Source organism: Bos indicus x Bos taurus, chromosome X, assembly GCF_003369695.1.
Source record: "Bos indicus x Bos taurus breed Angus x Brahman F1 hybrid chromosome X, Bos_hybrid_MaternalHap_v2.0, whole genome shotgun sequence".
NCBI classification, from domain to species: Eukaryota; Metazoa; Chordata; class Mammalia; order Artiodactyla; family Bovidae; genus Bos; species Bos indicus x Bos taurus.
In genome coordinates, this window is record NC_040105.1 from 141,432,089 (window position 1) to 141,457,644 (window position 25,556).

Here is a 25,556-nt window from a genome sequence, read left to right on the forward strand (position 1 = left end):
AAAGTGGGGTGCACCCTAGCCAAGATTTAATGCAAGCAAATAAATGTAGGTTTCATTTTTAGCTTTAAAAGCTTTTAAATATATTTTACTAGGGCTGACCTAGTTACATAAAGCAAGCATTCCTACTTAAAGAGATGATTAAATCCTAGCAGCATGGGCTGTAGTCTACATATAGATGTGATAAACCTTTATTTCCTGGATATTTCCCACAGGATCATGGTAACTGTAAACTTATAGTCACACTACACACTTTTCACCACAATTATTAATGGAATCTTACTAGCGTTTCAGAAAAAGCAAACTAGTTCATCACACTAGCTGGTTAACTGACTCAGTATTCCTCCAATTTAGATCAGCCTACTGGAAAACTCAGTATTCATCAACACGGTGAACAAACTCTCTGTTTAAATACAATCTAATTTAAAGTAAGAAAAGTAATCAATCCAACCTTCTGCAACCTTGGCACTTGGATCGGTGGAACTCTCATCATCAGAACTAAAGAAAAGATATAAGACATTTCATTTTCTTTGTATTTTATATGAAGGAATGAATAATTATTAATGAATAATAATGACTGTTAAAGAACCATCTGTTCAAGTCTTTATTTATACAGATGCAAACCTGGCATGGTATGTCTGTGAGTTCTCAAGATAAAAATGACAGCTACATTGACTTTGGTTTTATATATTCCCACTCGTGTTGTGCAATGATACCAACAGTTGAGATTTGCCTGCCATACTAATTATGTATGTTAAGACAAGCGTGAGTGGAGATAAAGCCAGTGGTGGGCCAGGAGTGGATGTCCTAAAATGGCATCGGGTCAAAAAGAAACCTTAATTTCATGGTGCCAGGTGGAAAAGGATATAGTTGGGACAGGGTGGATTTTCTTCCTTATGCCCTATTTCTCCCATGATACAAAGTGCTACTGTTCCGAGCTTATGGTTACCAGCGGGGAGGGTGGGGTGAAGGGGTGGTTAGGGAGTTTGGGATGGACATGTACACACTGCTGTATTTAAAACGGATAACCAACAAGGAAGCACTGTGTAGCACAGGGAACTCTGCTCAATGTTATGTGGCAGCCTGGATGGGAAGGGAGTTTGGGGGAGAATGGATACATGTATGTGTATGGCTGAATCCCTTTGCTGTCTACCTGAAACTATTACAACATTGTTCATCGGTGATACCCCAATATACAATAAAAAGTTTTAAAAAACAAAAACAGAGTGCTACTGTTCCCAGTTTGTGAATATTCTTATGAACACAGGGGCACTTTTAGACATGTTTTGGCTACTCTAGAAAAACTATTAAGACTTCAGTGTACTTTGTTCCTCCCTGTCCCTATAGATACCACATGGTCCAGCCTTTCTCTTATAGTCTTTTCCAACCTGGATGGCCTTATCTAAATCTTATCCATCATTTAAAGCCCAATTCCAACTCTAACACTTGTGAGAATTCTTCCCTGAGTGCTCTAATTTACATTGCCCCCTGTCTCCTTGGGGTTCTTCTGACAGTGCCACCCTGCTGAGCATTTAGGTACACACATGAACTAAGTGGGACTCCTTTAGGTGAGCCGTTAGGGTGGGGACTGCTGGCTCAGAGCCTGTCTCCCAGATTCAAGAACCTAACACATTAAAGACTCAAAGTAACTATACTATAGACCACTATACTAGAAAGCAGATCCCAGGAGAAGAAAGTAGAGACCAGATAAATAGGAATAGGAGAAAAGATGTGGAGGGAAGGCCCAGGAAGTAAACACAGAGGGGAGTTAGGGGAAGGAGTGAGGGGAGATTGACGGGCTAAACTGGCTTCCTCACAGGTTTACTTGAGGGGCCCATTCTTCCCATCAACGTAATCTTCATTTCAGATTTCTATTTCCTTAGCCAACTAGTATTACTTTGACTGTACCTAGAAAAGGAGGCCAGATCTGCATCACGTAAAGATACACTCATCATTCTATGGATGAAGTGATGTGTTGGTTCGGTGCTAGGTCTCATTTCTGTTTCCTGGAAAAATACAAGTAAGACACAAAAGAGTGTTTATAATAAATAAAATATACCACAACATTTCCTTAGTTATCTATATAGCCAGCATTTCTGACCAGGCACACTTTGTTTGCTCATGAGATTTCACATGGCTTTCCAGTAAATAAACAGATCCCAATACATAGAGTTTGTGCAAGGCTATTGACCTGATGAGCTCCTGAAGTGGCCAGAGTCATATTCCTGTGTTTTGTTTTCTCTGGTTCATTGCTGCTTCTGAGTTAATTGGAAAGAAGTGAAAGTCGCTCAGTCATGTATGACTCTTTGCAACTCCATAGACTGTAGTCCATGGAATTCTCCAGGCCAGAATACTGGAGTGGGTAGCCTTTCCCTTCTCCAGAGGATCTTCCCAACCCAAGGACTGAACCCAGGTTTCCTGCAAATGGATAATCCATGGGATTGTTTTACTAGGAAATTCTAAATCATGTGTAATCCCCACACATATGACTAAGGTACGATTTTTGGGGTAGGACTAACCCAAGAGGTCAGTGAGGCCCAGATCACCACTAGAAGGGTACAGAACCAGGGATAAGAGCTAGAGTTTATGGGCTGTTTACAGGGGGAATATTCAACACATTCAACTAACAAGCTGGATAAGTAATTTTTAAGAAGATAGTTGGTTAAATAACTTTCCCCAATGTCACATAGCTACTAAGTGACAAAGCCAGAATTCAAACCCAGATAGGCTGAATTTGCATGAATGTTTTTACTCCCCTTCAAGTCCATCTTCTGGTCCTGCCCACTGGAAAGGAGCTGGTACACACAAAACTTCCAATGAGTATTTACAGGGCAGTAAAGTGTACCCAAAACCCACACAACCTAGCATTTTAAATAATTAGCTTGTATTTCTCCTAACCAGTTTCTATTTTCTGTTTTTCTTGTCCTTCTAAATAGCCTAGGACTCTTTCCATGATCTGTTTTTCTTCAATCGAGGCTCCTGGCTGCCGGCAGCCAGCGTGAGGAACTCCGCCCGTGGCAGAGGTCACGAGGAAGGAGGCTCGGCATACACAAAGGCAGGATCGAGCCTCAGGGGTCCCCCTGGAAATTCTCGAGCATCTACCCCCATAACCAGAGTCTGCCCACTTTACTGCTTCGTGCTCTCACCTACACCTCTGACTTTACGGGGGGCTGTCCCCCACCACCACCTCTCTCTGAAAAAGAGTTAACTTACAGCTCCAGTCAATAAAGTTCCTGGGCGTGGCAAGAGTGTTTCAACCTACAAACTCCTTTGGAAGTCCTCTAGCCTGCCTGAACAGATTCTTCCGGCCACATGTGATTGTTCATAGCCTCCCAACTGTGAGAGGCAGGAGATGTTCTAAACTGTCTAAATACAGATTCCTTTGAGCAGTTAAAAGATTGATTAGAAATTGTATTGGTGAAGGGTTTTTCACTTGTTGGGCCAAGGTTTGCTGCTAAGTTTCCATATCCCTTACCTACTCTGTCCCTGGGAGTGTATTGCTGAATATACTTGGTGTATAGGAATGTAAGTAATAGCTTTAATGTTTGTAACCTTGGACCCTTGAGTTAATTCTTTTCTTGTTATAGCCCACCACACCTTTGCCCTATAGGAATGCAACTTTATCTAATGCTTTTGGAGGGTGGCGCCTGACTTTAGAATAATCACCTTTAGAGAAAAATAAGTTTCTGAAGAAAGGATCTTAAAATGTTAACAGGCCTCCTGGCCAGAAGATGATGTAAATCACCTAAACTTTTGCATATGATAAGTTTGCAGGAAGAAAGCCTGGCTTACTGCATGCCTCTACCCCTTCCCCCACTATCCTCTATGCACAACTTGAGGTATAAAAACTACTTTGGAAAATAAAGTGCGGGCCTTGTTCACCAAAGCTTGGTCTCCCCATGTCGTTCTTTCTCTCACCTTCTGGCTGAATTCCCATCTGTAGCGTGGAGGCTCGTCAAGCCTACTAATTTTGCCTGGGCTTCTAAGATCTGACCGGGGAGGCCTCAGTGTCTCCTCTCCTTCTGGAGAACGGGAGGACGCCTGCGGCCTACGTAGGTGATGCAAATTCCTTGTCCTGGAATTTTATTAGCTTTCCACGTAAACCAAGTTATTCAGCCTCTTTTCTTCACTGAATTTTCTCACTGAGCTATCCTTATTTAACCACTCTTTGTATCTTTGATTCTATTGTATCCTGATCACCGAAGCCGTCTCCCCTTCGAATTCTCTGGATCCACCAGGGCTGGACCCCGGCACCTGGCTTCATCTGTTAATCATTTCCCTTTTGTTGTAAATATCATCAGAACTGGGAGAGACTACTTGGGATCCAGTTGATGCCCTTATCTTCCTACCCAATGTGTATCACTTGGACTAAGTTTGTGAAACTCTCTACCCTTTCTATAGAAACCTGGTCACTGATAGTTACATTTCTCACTTACGCTTAGTTGTGTCTTCTTCTCCCAAGACGAGTTTGTGACAGTCACACATTCTGAGGTAGTTACATCAATGTTAGAATCAGTTCTTATTAGTGTCTGTTCAGATTCCGTCTGTTTTGCTGGTGACACTTCAGTCATTATAGTCACACTGGATTTGGGCTGACATTTTCCTACTGACAAAAATTTTTTCAGACTGCGATTGCTCATTGGTGGCTTAGGGTGAGCCACTGTGCTGGTAGTGAGCTTCATGTCTTCTTTTACTTGATCTTCAAGTGGGCTTTCTGGAAATTCTTCTTCTTCTTTTACAACCTCTTGTAAAACAACTTCATCTTCATCAGAAGCTAAGCTTTCTTCTTTATTTTCTAAATTTTCTTGACGAATATCATGAGTTAGCAACCAAATGATAAGATCTTTTTTGCTTTGAACATCTTTTAAAAGCTCCACTTCGGTGATGTCGGGCTTTATTAAACTCTGAAATGAATTTCTACTAGAAGTCTGGAATTAAAGAGACAATGAATGTTAAAAAACAATCAATTCAGTCATTTTTGCTGTGGCTCTACTGTATTGAATGGTAAGGCAACTTTCACATGGTTTCTATTTCAATTTAGTAAAATTACTTATCTTTAAGTGCCTTTCACTTACATATTAGTCATATGTTTAAAAGAAAAAATACATGAAAATCACAAGCAATATTTCCTCTTTTCGATAATTCTTTTTTGCATTCAAGATTAACAGTCCAGTTCAAAGAAGAGACCCTAAGGTTCCTCCTTTTGCTTCAAAGTTTACATTTTACTCATCAAGAAATGCAAAATGCATACATTAAGTACACTGTTTTCATCATTTGCTTTGAAAGTCTTATAACAGATTTAGACACGATAACTTGTTTTTCTCAACTTCTTACTAGGGAACTAATACACCACTCTAAATAAAGAAATTTTCATGGAAAAGACAAAGTGTTGGCTGACCGGGATTTTTAAAACTGATGAATAATGGCAACATTGTGAAGGACTCTGAATGTTCACTCCTCACCCCTCCAACACCCTAATCCTTGGAACATATTTTCCAAAGGAAGCTTCAAAGAGTAAATTTTCATTCTCCTCACTTCCCTAGTCAAATGTTACTTTCCATTTTGCAATGTTAAAGCCAGATTAAGGAAGAGACCATTACAGTTAAACAAATAACTTTTCCCATTTCTGTAGCCTTTTGATGATGCCACAGAACTTTTAAGTTAATTTGAGTTACCAATCTTAGATCCCTCTGTAACACTGCAAACCAGATTTTCAGATAAATGCTGCCTTAAAGGAATATCCTTTGTGCAAAACAAAATCTGGGTTAACAACTGGTTTGAGGGGCTCATAGTGAAGCACTCTTTGATTTTCACCCTCTTCCGTTTCTTTGAAAGACATGGGTGCTCTGGTGCTGCCTGTGCAGAGTCACTGGATTTCTGAGATGAAATTTGTAAGACAGTGCCTTCTGGGAGAGAGTAGTCTCCTTTCACAGCTTGATCAAAATGGCTGAAGGCTTGGGCTTCACTTGTAGAAGATGATGGTTTAAACTCTGATTCGAGCCCTTCCATTGGCTCTATGGTTTTAGTTGAATCTCCTGTAGAGTATCTGACATATGAAGGTACATCTAAGGAAGTCTTGTCCTTTATTTTCATATCTTCCTCTGAATAAGACAACAAGCTGGAGACTTGTGGAGGATCATCCCAGCAGCTAATTCCCTTTGACTTTGAAGTGGACATTTCTGGTCCAGTTGTAAATCAGGAGCAATTAACAGTGCAGGCATTTTTAGCTCCTTGGAGCAGATTTTCCTTTGGATGGCTTTTGATCATCAACTCATAGAAATAAGTGCACTGGTTTATCAGTGTGCTGATGATCTGACTTGCTACAATGTTTTCTTCAAATATGCTAGTTGAAGATGGTTCCTTGTGGCATTTTTCTTTGTCAAACTAGTTCTTAATTATACTAAGCATGTCAGTAACAGTATTAACAGCATAAGTAAGCAATTCTGAATGGAAAAAATAAAGCTGTTGAAGGCATTGTTTATGTTTTCCTGGGAAATCATACTACTTGGTTTAGATTCATCAGGAAACGTAGTCAGTGTTTGTAACTTGGGAAATATTGTTTTCATTGGTGGTTTCTGTTGCACAGCAAAAACTTTTTCAGTAGGTGTTCTCACAACTTCAGAAAAAGCATATGTAGAGACATGTTTAAACTGTAGGTCTGCAAATGACTCTAAGGTGTTCAGAACCCCTTCCAAGATCTCTTGAGTGATTTGGTGGCCAGCGATCCCCAGTGTTTTGTCTTTCAACTTTGTGTTGTAAGTTGGTACATCGTTGAGATTGTTTGTTCATGAGGAACCACATTTTCTTCTAGCAGCAGTTTCTTTCTTGCTCTGTAGTGTTTCTTTACTATCCGTTGTGAACATCTGAGTCAAGAAGCACAGCTCTGATTTTTCAAACAGTTTTTTAATGATTTCCTGGCCAAATATATTAATTTGTGCTTGAGAATCCTCAACTCTAGAAGCAGCTCTTTTAAAATGATGGTGACTGCTTTCACATGGCTCAAGAAGTGACAAACTTAAAAGTGAAACAGATTGTTTTAATTCTTTTGCTTTTGTTGAAATTTCATCCAAAACAGCCTCGCTATCATCGGTAGCTTATGCTTTTCGTTATCCAGGTTGCTTGATTCTGTTTGCCATTTGTCAAACATTTGTTTAAAAATATCTTCTTTGGGAAAGAGTTTGTCTAGTTGTGAAGAAACATTCTCCAAGGAGAAATGGGCTTCTGGATTTGCAGCAGAGGTTGTACTAAAATATCCCCCGTGGAAGTCTGAGATCATCTGAATGTGAGCCCTTTATTGGGTTGGCCAAATTATTCTTCAGAGCACGTAGTCCTTGCAAAACTGCACTCACTATTCCACTTGCTCTCTCAGTCTGATCAGACAGTAAAGTGTTTACATTTGCCACTGCTCTATTTTGCCTCACCTCTTCAAATTCATTCACAGTTGTTTGCAGAATATTACGTAGTATATCCCGGGCATACATTTTTAGCTCTGCAGTGGGGAGTTTTGCTCTCGGTGAGGGACTTTTGGCCTCCCCTATTGACAGTAGGTGTGGGAGCCCAACGGAAGTCTTGGGCCAGCTACCTTTTAGGGTCTTCTCTCTAGGACCTAACTTGGTTTTGCTTTGGGCTTTAGCTCCACTAGGTCTGAGCTGTGTTTTTGTTCCAAATTTAGACAAAGAGGTAACTTTTGATTTTGTTTTAAAATTTGTCTTAACACTTGCCCTAGGGCTGCCCTTGGGACTAGCTTTAGAATTGCATGGCCTCAGAATTTCATCAGCTTGACCTTTAGGGGGTGAATTTTCTTCTAGATTCAGCAAAGCAAAATCTGTGATCTTTCTGAGAACCTTTTGAACCAAGTGTTTGCCCAGTCACAATGGAGAAAATTGCAATAAGGTGTTTTTCAATGAACTGACACTTCCAATGCCTGTGTAAGGATAAACTTGTGGTATCACAGGTTTAGGGGGAACACTGCCTTTTTCTGCTTGTTTCAGTTCTCTAAAGCATGATGAATTCATCAGTAATCCATCACTGCCAGAGGCTTCCATTTCTCCTCTGGTCTCACTGTTTTCATATAACGAGGTCAGAATTACTGAGATCATTTTTGTGTAAACACTTTCAATTATGTCTTTGCAACACTGCTTATATGTGACTGTAAGGCTTTTTTACATGCTGATGTTTTAATCTTAGAATCAGATGTAAAGTGGGGGAGTTCACTGAATGGAGAACAATATTCTGTGTTTTCCAATACCCTTTGATATGCCTTCTTTAAAATTTCCTTAACTACACTTAACAAAGAATTTGTTTTTTCCTGTCCAGATTCTCCATTTCTAAATATTTCTTCCAATGTCCTTCTCTGGTTTTCCACTTCTGGTGTTTTTTGGTTTTCACCTGAGTATTTTGAAAAGAGAGACAGTTTGGTGTTGTCTTCCATTTTTCTTTGACCTGGCACTATTTCATTTTGTACAGCTAGTTGGGTAAAAAGATCAGGGTCCTGCTTTGAGTAAAAGCCACTTGCCTTCAAAGATATTTTATTACATAAACTCTTGAAGATGTTGTTGACAGTTTCACTTGCAATGATGTTTTCTTGAAATGAAGTATTGTTTTGATATGTATACATCTTTTGGATTTCTAGGTCTATGTCATTTTTTATAAGCGTCAAAATGGTGTTGGCGATTAGGTCAGCATATTCCTTAAGACTAGCTTGTGATATATGAATTGCAGGTCTATGGTTTTCTCTGTAATTAGCTAATGTGTAATTTGTGACTTCTTGATTGAGAATGGTTCCAGCTGTTGACATTTTCGGGACAGTCACATCTAATGGCGTTTGGTTTGATTCAAGAAACACACTGTCATTTTGTTTACAATTTGTAAACTCTGAGCCAACATCCGGTTTTTCTCTAGTCTCAAGAATAAGTAGCAAATCTATTCTTTCTGTGGCGAAAGATTTTAATCTATTCAAAATAGTTTTAGTAATAAAGTAACAGTAAGCATTTTCCTTACATGGATCAGGAGTAGATTTCTTGGCATCTTGTTTCTTAAGTACAGTTGTCTGATTATCATCAGGAAGAGCTGATTTCAGCTGAATATCTCCTCCCTTTCTTGCAAAAGGAAATCTCTCCCTTTTCCTTTCATTCACTGAATCTATAACAGGAGGTTGCTTACGCTTTGCCCTTTCATTCACTGAGTCTGTAACAAGAGGTTGTTGACGCTCTGCCCTTCCATTCACTGAGCCTTTAATAGGAGATTGTTGATGCTCTGCTTTGGAAAATGCATCAGAAAATGCTGCAGACAATCTTGGAGAAATGGAATCATTTGCACTGATGTGAACCATGATAGCAGAAGTGAGATTTTGAAGAACAATATCCACCATATCATTGGAAATCATAGCAACGCACTCCTTAGGAACTAAAAGTGTAAGAATAGCCTTATTTGTATACCTAGGGTCCCTTTCAGAGTTTGTTTCTAAATGTCTCCCACTTACATTACATTTAAGAGTGGATACAGCAAGTGGGAGATTATTCTCATCTATTGTTTCCGCACAGATATCAATTAAGATACCTTCAATGGTATCTAGTATTTGAAATTGAAGTTTTTTACGATAATCACTTTTATTGAATAGCTTTTCAATAATATCTTCTGGTGCAACTGGATCAGTCTCTCTGTCAATTACATTTTTTTCATATTTGCCTTTAGTAGACACAATATCTAACACTGTGCTAACAACCTGACTTGGAATACTTTCAAAAGCCACAACACTCTGAGTTAAGAATGGACTTCTTATGTCTTGATCTAATTTATGTTTGATTCCTTGTAAAATTTGCCTAGCCACTTCTGTTGCATACATATTTAATTTAGAGGCACTCAGTTGACATATTGAGGTGGTCTTTCCTGATTTACTGTGATCCATTGAGCAACAAGAAAATCGGTCTTCAGAATATGAATCTTTGGTGGATAACCATGGTTGTTGTAAAGCAATCTCATCCTGCTGTGAAGGTAAAGCCACAGGAACTGGGAAACCACTGTGAGGACAAAAGAGCGCCTTTACTTTGGAAGTAGCAGATGCTTCTAAATTTGTTAATATTGACTGTATAGTATCTTCAACTACATTTATTTTGGTCAGTTTACCAATATTGAAAGTGGACTGAAATGTGCATGGATTTCTGTCCAGTATGGTAGAATAAACAGGGGACTTTCCTCCATGGGTAGGTTTAGGAAAAGAGATTATCTGCTGGAAAGGTGATAGTATTATACCTATTTTCACTTTCATTCCTATCTGTCATGGCAGCAGAATAAAGCTTTTGAAATATGGCTCTAACGACATCATCTGCAACAATGGTTACATCTGCTTCAGATACTAAAGGGCCCACTGTTTTATCCAGGGACTGAACAGATGTTTGAGCAAATGGTTCATCATCAGCATGAGGAATGTCACATAAATGGGACTGGGGAAGAGTAAACACCTTTAACTGACCAATTAAATCATTCTGAAAAATTTCATTCAAAATATTTCTTACAATGGGCACAACTGGGGACTTTTTTGGCTCTTTGAGTTCTACTTCAAAAGTTTTTAGTGGTTTTTTCTAGTTCCTGTTGCTTAAGAGAATCTGATTTAGTTTCATCTTCTGCTGGTCTTTCCTCCCCAGCACTTTCTTTCTCTGTATCTGCAGGATCTTCTAGATATGAATCTGGGTTAGCTCCTCCGGGAAGAAAATTTCCATAGATTGGCCTATATCTGTAATTTTCAATGCCTCTCTCTTCCGGTTCAGGTTCATTAAACATATCTGGAGAAACTGCATCTAAAATGAAATTGACTAAACTCTTAAGTATTTGTTTCTCTTGTAGTGGCTTACTTATACATGTTTCCAAATCTGGCAAGTTCATGTTTAATTCAGTTTGAAGCGCTTTCAAAATAGTACTTGACACTTTCTTTGCATGCCTGTATAAAGTCGACTGCAATCGTTTTTCATGTGTGTTACCACAAAGGTTGGTATTTTCACTTTCACGGTATGTCTTGTTCTTTTTATATCCACAGTTTATAGCACCAAGATTTTCTAAATTTCTATTGGCAAACCCTTCCAACTTAGCAAAAACCATTTCAAAGATGTCTGAGGCCAAGGTTTTCAGTTTATTCAGATGCTTTTCTTTTGTGGTTCCTATTTTGGGGGCACTAGTTTTCCCCTTGTTAGTTACCTCTGGGCTACCTGGCCAGGTCACATTGGATGCTATGCTTGAGATTATGTCATAGCATCTGCTCATTTCCTCAAGAAGCAAAGCAAGTGACAGGCTGTCAGTGTCAATACATAGCTTTAACTTCTGAATTTTTGAAAATGCCATTTGCCTCAACACCACATAGTTTTGAAACAATACCTTCTAGAATTGTACGAGAAATGAGCTTAATACTGGACTGCAGTGCACTGGTTGTTCTCAAATTCTTATTGATCCCCTCTGTATTTTGCTCATCAGATAAGGGAGAATGTGGGTGGTCTCCAGTGAGCTTGCATAACATATCATACAAGGCATCTCCAACTCTATCTAACACTTGAAATCTAGTACATTGGTGAACTTCCTCCTGCATGTGAGGGCAACGAGAAGGCAAAAGTTTTTGTTGATCAATGCCATCAGTCCCATGTGAGATTTTAGACCTTAGCTTATCTGAAGGGAGTAAAATATTACTTTTGTGTTTCCACTTAACACCTCACAAATGCAAGTAGCTAATGAACTTGTCATAATGTCAATATTTAGCTTTGTGACAACAGAGTCTAATTCATTTTCAGCGTCAGCAAAAAATCCTGTATCTCTAAAGTTCTTGGGAGGGCTATTCTTCCTAACATTTAGATTTTTCTTATTGTGTCGTAGTTCTTTCTGGATAGCATCCAAAACAATTTTTACCACTTCAGTTGTGAAAGTACTAAGGTGAGATCGAAATGAAGATTTCTTGTCAGGAGCAGGCTTTGAATGGGCAGCACGGCTTTCTGGTTTGAAGCAGGTTTGTAATTTTGGACAAATAAATGAGTTCAAATTCTTAAAAATTGCGCTAAACATTTTATCATTAAGGTTATCTACAGATTCTGATGTTGAGCCACTTGTTCCAGATTCTACCCAGGAAAGTTTTGTAGGGTCCACGCTAAGTGCAGATAAAAATTTCATCTTCCTTTTACTGTCAAACCATATTTGTAATAACTCTTTGTTTGGTACATCAGCATTATCTAGAGGAGTTTGATGTACTGATGAAGAATGTTCGATAATATGACGAGAAGTTACGTGAAGTATTTTTAATATAGCATCTATAATATCTTGAGATACCGTATGGATTTCTGACACAGAGAACATCTGGTCCATCCATTCTTGATGTGATGGATCTTGTGGTTTTCTTGAGGTAAGAAGTGAAGCCTCTCTACCATCTTCATAATCTGAGTGATCAGACGGCCCAGAAGATAGATCTTTGAGCATCTTTGCTAAAATACTCCTAATTATATCTTCTGAGGCTTTTTGTATTTGATATGTCTCATCTTGACTGAAAAGCAAAATGTCTTTATTCCAACTTGGCTTGTCCTTTAAAGGGTCCTTATTAAAAGTTGGAAGGTCAGTATTTAATCCCTGATCATGAAATGCTACTTTGCGTCCATAAGCAGGCTTTGTAGGTACGTTCGTATTTCTTGTGCGTTTAAAATCATTGTTTTCCCCAGTTAACCAGTAGTCAGGAACCTGTTCTTGTAATTTTGCTTTTTCGTCTTTGATAGGTGAAATCAATACATTTTCCACAATTCTGTCTATTTCTTCATTTTTGTCTTCAGAATAAAGGGCCACACCAGGAACATTAACAGGTGGAAACAGGCTCCCACACCTAGGAGCACTAGCTACTCCAGTCCTGGTGAGTCTGTTCCTTTCTTCAGTGCCGGAGGGACTGCTCAGTCTGGAGTGTCTGCTCTTTCGGACATCTGTTTTCACTGGTTTCTGATGCAGCTGAGCCAAGAGAGCATCAAGTAGCTGTAGGATGATCACTGTTTCTTCAGTTGCAACTAGCCTTTCATTATGAAGTCCAACTTGTATATAACCTAGTATAGTGCTGACTGCTTCCTTTATATAACCAACCAGAGAGGGCTTGGAACAAATAGTTGACACTAAATTTTGTATTTCTTCTTTGCAATCAAACTGGCAGCATCAGTCTTAGCACCGGATTTCCCTTTGCTGGCTCTTTGAAGGAACGTATATGCTGGATCTTCTCTGTGTTGCTGATAAGCTGGGTCAGTAGTGATTTTAAGATGAGCCAATTCACTTTGCTTAGCAGATGCAAGGACCGTCAGCTTTTCTAAAATCACACGAACCATGTCCTCTGCAACATCATTCATGTTCTCCAAAGCATAAGGCAGTGAAACTTCTGAAGTTTTTTCTTGTGGAGAAATAAAATGTTCTCCACTGACTTAATCTGATTTAAAGTGAACTGATATACTTCCTGGTGAAAATTCCTCAGTACATGTTTTCTTAACTGCAGACTGTAACTTCTCAAGCACATTTTCCATAATTTCAGCAGCTGCTGAGGAAATATCAACATTGGAGAGCAAGTCTCCTTTGTCAGTGTCAGTTTGGGCAGGCAAAGGTTCGGTCGTAACAGAGGAAAGGGTGGGGATGGTCTGGGTTAGTTCAGACACCATTTCCTGAAAAATGTTTTTAAAATCAACTCAGCTTCCTCTTTTAGATGATGTTTAAAGTTAACAAAAACATTATTTAACTCCTGCATCTCACTGATAGCTTTTGCTTTTTCATCTGAAGACAGTGGGCATTCTAGGCTATCTGTTTCATCTTTACATTTCCTAGTGCCTGTTTCAATCCGTACAACAAGGTGACTATCGGATTTACAGGTTTTAAGGTTGGCGGATTCAGATGTCTCATTATATTCAGGTTTGGGGGCTTTAGATTTGTTTTCCAAGTGTTCTTTCCTGTGATGTGTTGTTTCTACATCTGTTCTTTCTTTACAGGCAAGAGATGATTTTGATGGTGCCACTGGCTGCTCTATTGACCTGTCAGCCGCCTCTGTACAGGGCTCTGCCTGAACCATCTTACTTGTTTCATATAGAAATGTCTCATAGCATGTGCTGCAGCAACTCTCACTATCAGAAGAGAGGGTGGAGTTATCAGGCATTGGGCATGTAATATTTTGCCATCTTTCTTCATATTTTGTGATGGCTGGGTATAATACACTGGTCACTGCAGCCACGACCCAGGTCATGACATTTTGAATTACACTGTTCAGTTCTTCAGAAGTTACCTGGAAAGGAAGTGAGTGGGGATAGAAGGGAAATCATGGATAAATTACTCGTTTTAGGGACAGCAACTAACTTTTAATTCCTTGTATCAAACAATGCATAGTTAGAATCCAGCCATGGTGTATAAAGAGAACATAGGAAATCTATTTAGAACACCAGATTAATTTCAAGTTGGTTTATTCTCTATGGCTGTGATCTATTTTTTGAATAAGATTTCCTTTGATTCAAAATCTCTTGGACGCTATACTTGTGCTCCTAAATGTATACTTATGTCATCCCCTGGATTGTCTAATTGTTGGATGTTTATTGTGCAGTGTAGCGCCCTTAAAGCTGTCTGTCCATTTTATCTTTATTTCAAAAATCTGAACATATGCCTAGCATATACCTGAGCTCACTGTTGGTGAAATTTAAATGTTAATAAAGTAGTACACCCATTGAAAAATAAAGCAGAAAAAAAAACAAAACAAAAAAATCCCTTGGAACTATATAATAGTTTATTACTGAGGGTAAATGGCTTCTTGGTTAGAACAACATAGCAAGCTCGTAGAAAACAAATTCTCTAGCAAGAGGTAAGACTATATTATGATCCAAGCGATACTTAAAAAAACCAGATTGCCGCTAACAAACTATTTCATGAAACAAATTTGCAGTTCAAACATGTATGTGCCTTTGTGGACAGAGTCTCCTTTTACTTAGGCATCTGTTTAGCTAGGAGATGAGGGTGAAAAGTAAAGCCTCACTGTGGAGAGGTCAGCCTGTGGGCTCCCTGGCTGGTCTGTTGCTGTCTTTCTCAGTCAATTGACTGTGTTATATGCAAATCACTACAGCTACTTGTTTAAGTTTAATCAATGGGCAACAATTAGCACTGATGATTTAAGGGAAATGAACAGGCTTAGGTCCAATAAAAGATTATCACTGCAAACTGTCTTAGATTGGGAGGCAGAGGTCAGCTCAAGAAACAAATACATTAATCTCAGAAGGAAAAAAGGCTGAGCCCGAACTTGGCTCAAACAGCCAGAAGGTGGAGCACTTGAGGGAAGTCGGGGCCTCTTTCCGTAAGTGCTGAAGTTAGAAACCCAGGGCCTGGACTTGAACAGCCATTTCCTCATGTTTAATTGTGTTTATTGTTACAGCTTAGACAGGGGACCAGGGGCAGATGACAAGTGCACCTGCCAGACTCTATAACTGTTTGTGTACGTTTACTTATTGCAGATATATTTGGGGGTCATAAAAATCCTTTTGCCTATAATACAATAGCATTCTTTTTAAAGTTGTTACTGTCCTCAAGACAGCCAGACCAAGCATGCGTACCTTCCACGGGAACTGTTTCTCAACGCTATGGCTACAAGCCAGTGGCAGCAAAGGCTGGATGCCTGGCATTTTAGCTGTGCATTGTTTGATATCCTGGCATTTGGGCACCGAATTCCCTATCATGTGGTTGTTAATTCACAATTATCTCTGAAGTTAGCCTCAGATTGTTCAAGGTTAGGCCAACATTCAGAGAAAAGTTAACACCTTGCTGAATGTAGCATATTCTCTCCTGGCCAGTTAGAGAAGGTTTGAAGGACACCTCCAGGAAAAGTCATGTTATTAGAATCCTTCCCAAATCTCTTAATGTATGTTTTATTGTGATAAAATGCACATAACATAAAATTGACCATTTTAAATTCTACAGTTGAGCAGCATTAAGCACACTCACAGTGTTATGCAAACATTACTACTATCTAGTTCTTGTAATGCACTTTTTGTCACCTACCGTGCAGACCAGAAAATGGCTACTGAGTTTGAAGAACATAGTAATAATTTGAAATGACAGCATACGGTTGAAAAACACTTGTTTTACATAAACATGACCTAAATCAGACACTTCTAAGAATCACATTTAAACATTAATAAAAAAGTTACTCACCTTCTTGGTCTAAATTGATTGAAATCTGTTTCAATACATATGAGATAAGCATTTCAATACGTATTATTTTATTATTACCAGAGATAATGTACAGTAAGTAGATCTACATTATTACTCTTAGGGTAGCTGAGAAGAAGCATGTCCAACTTTGACATATAAAATTGGGACATTTGTCAAGTTTTTAATGAAGTGAAATGTGATAAGTAGGAATCTGATTTTTAGCTCATTTTTACTATACTAGTAAACCAAGAAATACCTTCCTGGTGCCAGTATGTCTCAGCCTCTGTGTTGGTTGGACGGTCTATGAAACTCTCACGTACGTGTGAAAAAGTATGTGAATGTGCTACTCCCCTGAACCCCTTTCTAGTTCATGTTTCCTCCGTCTAGCCCCAAAGTTGGGGCTTATCAGACTTACCTTATGCTCTTTGCCTGGTCCAAGTTGCAGCTCTCTTGAGACCCCCTTCTTTTGATGCAGTAGCCATCCTAAGATTCTTCTTACTCCCAGGAGAATTACAAGATAGATCTAGGCATCTTGGTTCACTTACCTGAGGGGCAGGGTGCTCAGCCCTTCAGCCAGATCTGCAAGGGTCTGCAAAGGCATTTCCTGTAATGCCTTCCCATTATGGAGTGAGTGTGTGGTATTGGATGTTTTCTTTGTGATGATTAAACCTCCCAAAGCTCCCCCAATCTACCCTCCTGAGGACCCGGGGCAAAATGGCGATAACAGTAACTTTGTACCCCCCATAACAATAAGTCTTTGAACAATAATTTTCGGACCTTGGCAAAATTCAAGATTAACAGAGAGTGAAAGTCAAGGAAGAGAAAAAGGCAAAGAGGAAAACTGACTAAAATCAATAGATGATTTTGCTGGTAGTCTGATTCACAGATTTTTCTCTAATAACATATCAGAAAATATCCTTAATTGCTCTATAGTGAATTTCATCATACATACTTTCTCTTGACAGCGATTTGGATGGTAGTCTTGTCTGAAAAAGTAAAAAGAGATTGATTTTATTACTTATGGTTAATCATTTATGTAAGTTTCCTCCAAATTCCTAATCATTGAATCAGATTACCTGTTTTGTGCTTGGGAGTTTTGTTTTCTCCCCAGCAAGTCACAAAGAAGAATAAGCTTTATTTTTTTTTACCTAATCCCCCCATTTATCCTCTTATTTAGATATCGGCCCCTGGGCATAGGACATGCTCTATTACCCAGAAGAATTATTATGCAGAATAATTGCGGCATAAACAGTAGAATAATAGGTGCTGTATAAACTAACACTTGATGTTGCCACTCTTGACCCACCTTAGCCACGCCTGTTCTGTAGTGAGTTGAGAAGAGCATGGGGTTGGAAAGACAGGGGATGGGCTAGTTCTTTCCACTTGCCCTGCTTGATCAGAGCTTTCTGATAATTCACTTTCTATTCACCCCCTCAAAATTCCTAACCTCCTCTCCTCACCCCACAGTAGAAGATCTATGTATGATTACTGACAATGACATTAAAACAGTGGGTTTCAGATGACATGCAAAGCCAAATTAGATGGAGCCCCTTTCTAGGTATCACAATATTCTCTTCTATGCTCTAATCAGGATTATCTATTCTGATCTACTACATGGAACCAAAATTATATTTTATTAAATTGTAGCAAGAGAACAACAAAATCATGTAGATTATAGGATAACACAAAGTTAAAAGAAAAAAACAAAGCCTAAGTCTGATTTACTTTCATATTTTACTGCCTCCATGGACCCCTTGCCATAACCTCTTGACCCTCTTAAAGGAAACATGGTGCTCTATTTTCATTTTTACTTGGCCTGCCCTTATGTTATCAAATTTACTTTTTTCTACCAAGGCCTAACAATCCAATATTGAGACATACAGTCAGACTGTGAAATGACAACTTTAACACTAGTAGGAAAAGGTCTCAGCTAGGGTTAGGCAGCAATAGCCCATCCTAGGATTAATACCTTTTTGCAATATGGAACCTAGAACATGAATGCTCACCATCAGTGACATAGTTCCTATCCTTGGCTTCATTAATTTTTCTGACACCCAGTTTCTCAGGCCATCTCCAGCACAATTTCCTCTTTGTAGATCCTCTGCAATCTAATGCACTCAGATTCTTTTTTTCCTGCTCTCCCTAACCTCATACCATAGGCAGCAAGTGGAGTCCTATGTATGTTTCTGTCTCCAGACTTTCTGTCCCAAAGGCATACTTTAAGATAAAAGGAAACAGCAAAGACCTAAGAACAAAACTAACCATATAGATTTAAAAAACCTTATATAAGACCACTAGAAACTAGTTGTAATATTGGATACAAACCTGCAGTTTGCCGCGAATGATCAGTTTCTCATTGGAGTCAATTGAGCAGAAACACGCAAATAAACTCATTGGTATGTGGGAAAGTTCCACCACATTCTAGGAGTGCCATGATATTACATCCACTTTTCTCTAGTCTGCAGTGGTTTTTCCCTGATAGGTTGATACTACTAAAGTGTCAAAGGTTTAGGTTCGTTTGTACTGCCAACTCTACTTCTTAAAGAGGGCAGTGATATTAATGACAATTAGTTTAGAAGCCCCAAAGGCCCAGTTTTTCACAGTTTAATTTTCCATGTTATAAAACTATAAACATAACCTTTCTGTTCCTAACCTTTTCCTCCACACAACCTGACTTTAGTCCAGAAAATAACTGGCAAACCACCCCTTGAAGATTAATGTAACAAGACTAAATTTTAGTCCGTCTGCCTAATCCTTCTGAATATCTAAGTTTTAATCTAATTGTAATTGGTGAGCCTCTATTGGTACCTCAGGCCCCTAGCTTGGGATTATACCTGATACCTCCTGATCATACATACGTGTGGTCCATTCTATCACCAAATCTGTTTAATTATTACTACTGTTTACTCCCCATCACTATCTTATCACATTGGCATCCTCTTGTCCTGATTTTTTTGGTTCCTAATTCTATTTTATTAAGCTCACATGACTGCCTCTTGAGAAACCTGTATGCAGGTCAGGAAGCAACCGTTAGAACTGGACATGGAACAGCAGACTGGTTCCAAATAGGAAAAGGCATACATCAAGGCTGTATATTGTCACCCTGCTTATTTAACTTATATGCAGAGTACATCATGCAAAATGCTGGGCTGGATGAAGCACACGCTGGAATCAAGATTGCCGGGAGAAATATCAATAACCTCAGATATGCAGATGATACCACCCTTAGGGCAGAAAGTGAAGAAGAACTAAAGAGCCTCTTGATGAAAGTGAAAGAGGAGAGTGAAAAAATTGGGTTAAAGCTCAACATTCAGAAAACGAAGATCATGGCATCCAGTCCCATCACTTCATGGCAAATAGATGGGGAAAACAGTGGAAACAATGGCAGACTTTATTTTGGGGGTCTCCAAAATGACTGCAGATGGTGGCTGCAGCCATGAAATTAAAAGACACTTGCTCCTTGGAGGGAAAGTAATGACCAACCTAGACAGCATATTAAAAAGCAGAGATATTACTTTGCCAACAAAGGTCCGTCTAGTCAAGGCTATGGTTTTTCCAGTAGTCATGTATGGATGTGAGAGTTGGACTCTAAAGAAAGCTGAGTGCCGAAGAATTGATGCTTTTGAACTGTGGTGTTGGAGAAGACTCTTGAGAGTCCCTTGGACCGCAAGGAGATCCAACCAGTCCATCCTAAAGGAGATCAGTCCTGGGTGTTCATTGGAAGGACTGATGTTGAAGCTGAAACTCCAATACTTTGGCCACCTGATGCGAGGAGCTCACTCATTTGAAAAGACCCTGATGCTGGGAGAGATTGGGGGCAGGAGGAGAAGGGGATGACAGAGGATGAGATGGTTAGATGGCATCACCGACTCGATGGACATGGGTTGGGTGGACTTCGGGAGTTGGTGGTGGACAGGGAGGCCTGGCGTGCTGCGATTCATGGCGTCGCAAAGAGTCAGACACGACTGAGCGACTGAACTGAACTGAACTGAAGTTTACTGTGTATGTCTTTATGTTAGCATTAGAAAAAAGAGAGAACTAAGGAGGTGGAGGAAGAGAAGAGAGATGAGGTATGTGATGGAATAGACATAATGCACCCACACTTGAGTCTCAGGGAGCAAGGAGCTGCAACAGATCAAGAGGACTAAGCCCGAGGCCTTGAACCTGTGTTCTTTCCTGTAAGGTAAAGAGGTGTGGCGTGGGTGGCAATGGGCAGAGCCATACCAGATGGTATTCTAGCTGTGTTTTCTTGTGTTCTGGCTTGGAATTGTCCTGCTGCTGCTGCTGCTGCTAAGTTGCTTCAGTCGTGTCCGACTCTGTGCGACCCTATAGACGGCAGGCCACCAGGCTCCCCCATCCCTGGGATTCTCCAGGCAAGAATACTGGAGTGGGTTGCCATTTCCTTCTCCAATGCATGAAAGTGAAAAGTGAAAGTGAAGTCGCTCAGTCGTGTCCGACTCTTCGAGACCCCATGGACTGCAGCCTACCAGGCCCCTCTGTCCATGGGATTTTCCAAGCAAGAGTACTGGAGTGGGGTGCCATTGCCTTCTCCATTGTGTTCTGGCTTGGAATTGTCCTAGGCTTAGCTAAAGGTATCTTAACTTGTGTATTTGTGAGGAATGAGATAGCAGCTCTGGGTCATGTGCATAGTTCTTCATCTTAGCTGATTTTTATAATAAAGGGCTATCCAGAACATTTGCTGTTGAAAAGACTCAAGTGATTCTGTAGTTCTGTAGTCTAGGATGATAGTGGGCACAGGAAGAAGAGGCAGGCAGGAATTTACACTCTATAATGCACACATTCTCTCACCTTTATTTCTTGAAACTACCTTGATACTGAACTAGTCAGTTTCTTTCCTTCAGCATCCTTGTACCCCACGAGCCCTCTGTAAATGAAACTGACTGCAATGACTCCTACCTCAAAATCCTTTTCTAAGAAGCCTGGTCTGAACATCAACACCATTTACCATCATACACTACTTCCCTTTACCTAACCAATTCATCAAAGTTTGGGATTTATAAAAATTATCCTGAACCTAATTTGGTTTGTTGAGGGTTTATAAAAGATGATAGGTATGTACGTTCCATCACGAGGTATTTTATATGCATGGATTATTATTCAAGTTTGAGGGGAACAGGACATCAGCAGAATGGATGGCCATCAATGTTTGAGAGCTGAAAGGCCCCAGGCCAAAAGAAAACTTCTCCACTGGCCTTTCTTTTAGATCATGAGAGATTGATTTACTTTGGATGAAAATGCAAATATCCTTAGGGAGTAACAGATTACATCATTAATACTATATGGTAAACTAATTTATCATCATTTGAAAACCAATAACCTCAAATGGTACAAGTAAAGCAGTTTTGAGGGGGGACAGGGGAAAAGAACAGATCTAGATCCTAGAAGGAGTAATGCTACGTGAAAGGGGAGTCAAAGTATTGCCTATGAGGAGAGCCCAGGACTAAAGTGAGATCAGAGGAGGAACTGGAAGAGCATGAATGATTAACTTTGCCTACTTTACAATTTTAGCTTAGTCCTGAGAGGTTGAAAAAGGTGAGACTTTTACTACAGACAAGTAAAACTACAAGAGTAGAGGATTCAAGCAGCACTCTAGTGTAATTATTTAAATATTAATTTAAAATAACACATTCCTTTATTAGCTTTCTTAGATACTTACCTAATGGGTGAGTCGGGAATGAAGGCGACTCCAGGACCTGCAGATGAATTTTTAGAGAGAAGAAGAAAATTACTATTTGTTGGTATCCTTCACAGGCTACTTATAAAATTGTAATTAAGGCTGTGGTTTTTCCAGTGGTCATGTATGGATGTGAGAGTTGGACTGTGAAGAAAGCTGAGTGTAGAAGAATTGATGCTTTTGAACTGTGGTGTTGAAGAAGACTCTTGAGAGTCCCTTGGACTGCAAGGAGATCCAACCAGACCATTCTGAAGGAGATCAGCCCTGGGATTTCTTTGGAAGGAATGATGCTAAAGCTGAAACTCCAGTACTTTGGCCACCTCATGTGAAGAGTTGACTCATTGGAAAAGACTCTGATGCTGGGAGGGATTGGGGGCAGGAGGAGCAGGGGACGACAGAGGATGAGATGGCTAGATGGCATCACTGACCCGATGGACGTGAGTCTGAGTGAACTCCGGGAGTTGGTGGTGGACAGGGAGGCCTGGCGTGCTGCGATTCATGGGGTCACAAAGAGTTGAACACGACTGAGAGACTGAACTGAACTGAACTGAATAGGTCTTTTTAAAAAAAAAAAACTTTTATTTATTTATTTGGCTGTGCTGGGTCTTAGTTGCAGCCTCAGGATCTTCCATCTTCGTTGTGACATATGGGACTTTTTTACATCTTTTTTGGTTTTGTTTTTTTTTTTTTTTACTTTTTTACTATGTTACAGCATGTGGGATCTCGTTCCCTGATCAGGGATTGAACCTGGACCTCCTGCATTAGGAGCTCAGAGTCTTACCCACTGGACCTCCATGGAAGTCCCTTAAGAGGTCTTTCATTCCCTGCTGTCAACACTCTTTTTAAATCCTCCAGGGACTACCAGACAGGCATCAAATACCTTAAGATTTGGGTGACTGCCTACCTCATCAGCCTCATCTATGGTCACCATTCTACATATATTCTCTGCTCCAGAAGTACTGAACAACACACAGTTCCTCTGCCTTCACTATTTCCCTTGTAACTCATGTCCCTTTTAAAAACTTCCCATCCTTTAGGACTCATTCGGCTTGTGTCACCTCCTTCAGAGAGCCTTCCTTTATATCTGCCCAGATAGACAGGCGTTCTCTGTCAAGCTCCTGAAGCGCCCTATACATCCCTCTGTTATAGGACTTACTATGCTGTATTGTACTAGTTTACAGTGCCTGCCATATAGTAAGCACTCAAGAACATTTACTTGTTCAATTAATTCTTTAACATATGTGTTGGCTCAATGTTCATTCATTAGTCTTCCTGTCATTAATCTCTTCCCACTTAAATACTAACATGCTTTGTATGCCATCTAGCAAAGTTCCATAAGTGGATTTTAGTAACTATTTCTGGATAATGATACTAAAGCAAGTCTTCATGTAGAATATGTCCACAGGAATACTGGGATGGTGTATGTCAGTTATGCACGTGTGTGCGTGCTAAGTCGCTTCAGTCATGTCCAACTCTGTGCAACCCTAGGGACTGTAGCCCACCAGGCTCCTCTGTCCATGGGATTCTCCAGGCAAGAATACTGGATTGGTTTGCCATGCCCTTCTCCAGGGGATCTTCCCAATTCAAGGATTGAACCTGTGTTCCCTGCATTGCAGGCTGATTCTTTACCTCTGAGCCACTGAGGAAGGCTGTCAGTTATGCACATACATGACTAAACAGTCTTAGACAATAAAAAGTAATGTTACCAATTAAAAGTCAGTTCAAAGTCAGGGTGAATAGCTATTGTTCTCCCAATAAATATAACGTGCATTTTGAATAATCAATGAATTCCAATGATCTGCATCAAAGTTAACTTCAATTCTGTGTACTTTCTTAAGTTTCTTTGTGTGTGAGTGTATGTTTGAGTGTGTACAGTTTTGAAAGGCAGGAGCTGGAATTAATAGTGCACATACATGAAAAAATAAGTGTGAAGATAATACTGTTGTCGTGTTGTTAAAATACGTCTACAAATTCTCTGATAATACTCTCTCCAAGTGGTGGAGGCTAATTCTTTTCCCCCTCGAGTGTGGGTTGTACTTAGAGACTTGCTTCCAATGAAGAGTGGAAGTGATGAGCGGAAGTCAGAGTGTGCTGAGACTAGGCTATAAAATATGGTGTGGCTTCTGCCCCTCTCTCTTGGACCACCCACTCTGGGAGAAGCCAGATGCCATATCATGAGGATACTCAGAGATGTATGCACATGCCCACATGGTGAGGAACTGAGACCTCCCGCCAACAGCCATGTGAGTAAGCCACCTTGGAAGTGACTTCTTCAGTCCCCATCAAGACTTTAGATGACTGAAGCAGCCCTGGGTGACATCTTGACTGTAACCTCATGAGAGCCCCTGAATCAGAGCCATCCAGCTAAGTCGTTTCTGTATTCCTAACCACAGAAACTGTGAGATGATGTTTTTTTATGCTGCCAGGTTTTAGGGTGATCTGTTATTCAGCAAATAGTAGACCAAAAAATCAGTAAAGACATATAACAGTTGAATAATATAATCAATAAATAGAATTTAAAATTCATTTAGAGCCTTACAGCCTTTAAATAGAGAATATATATTTTTTGTATATCTATGGAACACTTTCAAAATATCAATCACATATTTGGCCACAAATAAAATGTCAACAACTTCAATGTGTCGAATATTTACAGGCTACATTCTCTGAATCTAACTTTAAAAATGTGACTGAAAATATGAATTTCTTGATAATTAAGAGACATACTTAAGGATAACTCTTAGATCAAAGATGGAATAAAGAGGAGAAAGTATAACCTACCTTAAAAAGAACATTTATATCAAACCTATGGGAACGGCTTTCATTATTTCCCATAGGTTTTGACATAAGGCGTTCCTTTCATTTCTTCTCCCATGCATCTATAACTGCCCCCTTGACTGCTCCACTTAGATGTCCCACTTGGATGCCCTCAGGCACCTCAAACTCAATATATTCAAAGCTGAACTAAATATCTGTCTTCCAAACTTGTTCATCTTTCTGTATTGCCTATCTATTGAATGGCACCACAATCCATTAAGTTGCCTGTACTAGAAATATGGGCGTTGTCTTCAATTCATTCTTCTCCCTTACTCAATCAGTAGCCAGATCTCATCCATTTGCCTTTCTTAGTCTGAGTCAAATCTGTGCCCAGCTCTTCATCTTTACTGCCACTGACTTTGTTCAGGACTCATTTCTAGCTGTGACTATTATAATAGCCTCTTAATTGTAATAAGGGGCAGTGTGGTATTGTGGTTAGGATTGGTTGAGTAAGATAGACCTGGCTTTTAAAACCTTGGCTTTGCCACATGTTACGTGAAATCTTGGGCATGCTAATTTACAACTCTGAGACTTAGTTTATTCATGTGTAAAATGGTAGGTAAAATAGTTTTGTTGTTCAGAGGGTTAAATGAAAGAATACGGTTTAGCATAGAACCTGGCACATAGTGAGTGTTCAATATGCTATTATTTTTATTGTCTCATTGTCTCAAGTCTCCTCACCTCTAATTCTGCTTTCCTTTTTTAGAAAAGGCAAATTCTTTCTTTCTTTTTTGGGTCATTTTTTGAAGTATAATTAATTTACAATGTTGTGTTAGTCTCAGGTGTACAACAAAATAATTCAGTTATATATATATATAATATATTTAATGCGTATAATATATATAGACATCCCTTTTCAGATTCTTTTCCATTA

The 25,556-nt window shown here is 39.6% G+C and overlaps 1 protein-coding gene across 4 annotated transcripts in view; it reads right to left on the minus strand.

Moving 5' to 3' along the window:
- The window catches only part of LOC113887075 (fibrous sheath-interacting protein 2-like), a 69,916-nt gene that overhangs the window by 6,312 nt on the left and 38,048 nt on the right, over positions 1–25,556 (minus strand). For 3 of the 4 annotated variants that reach the window (XM_027533907.1, XM_027533908.1, XM_027533906.1), the window contains 5 exons: positions 21,848–21,884; positions 17,123–17,156; positions 4,434–4,925; positions 1,906–2,003; positions 449–495 (listed from right to left, as the gene is read on the minus strand). In XM_027533907.1, the coding sequence (XP_027389708.1) occupies positions 449–495; positions 1,906–2,003; positions 4,434–4,925; positions 17,123–17,156; positions 21,848–21,884 (708 nt within the window). The remainder of the gene's footprint in view (positions 1–448; positions 496–1,905; positions 2,004–4,433; positions 4,926–17,122; positions 17,157–21,847; positions 21,885–25,556) is intronic. The other variant, XM_027533909.1, reaches the window with a different exon arrangement.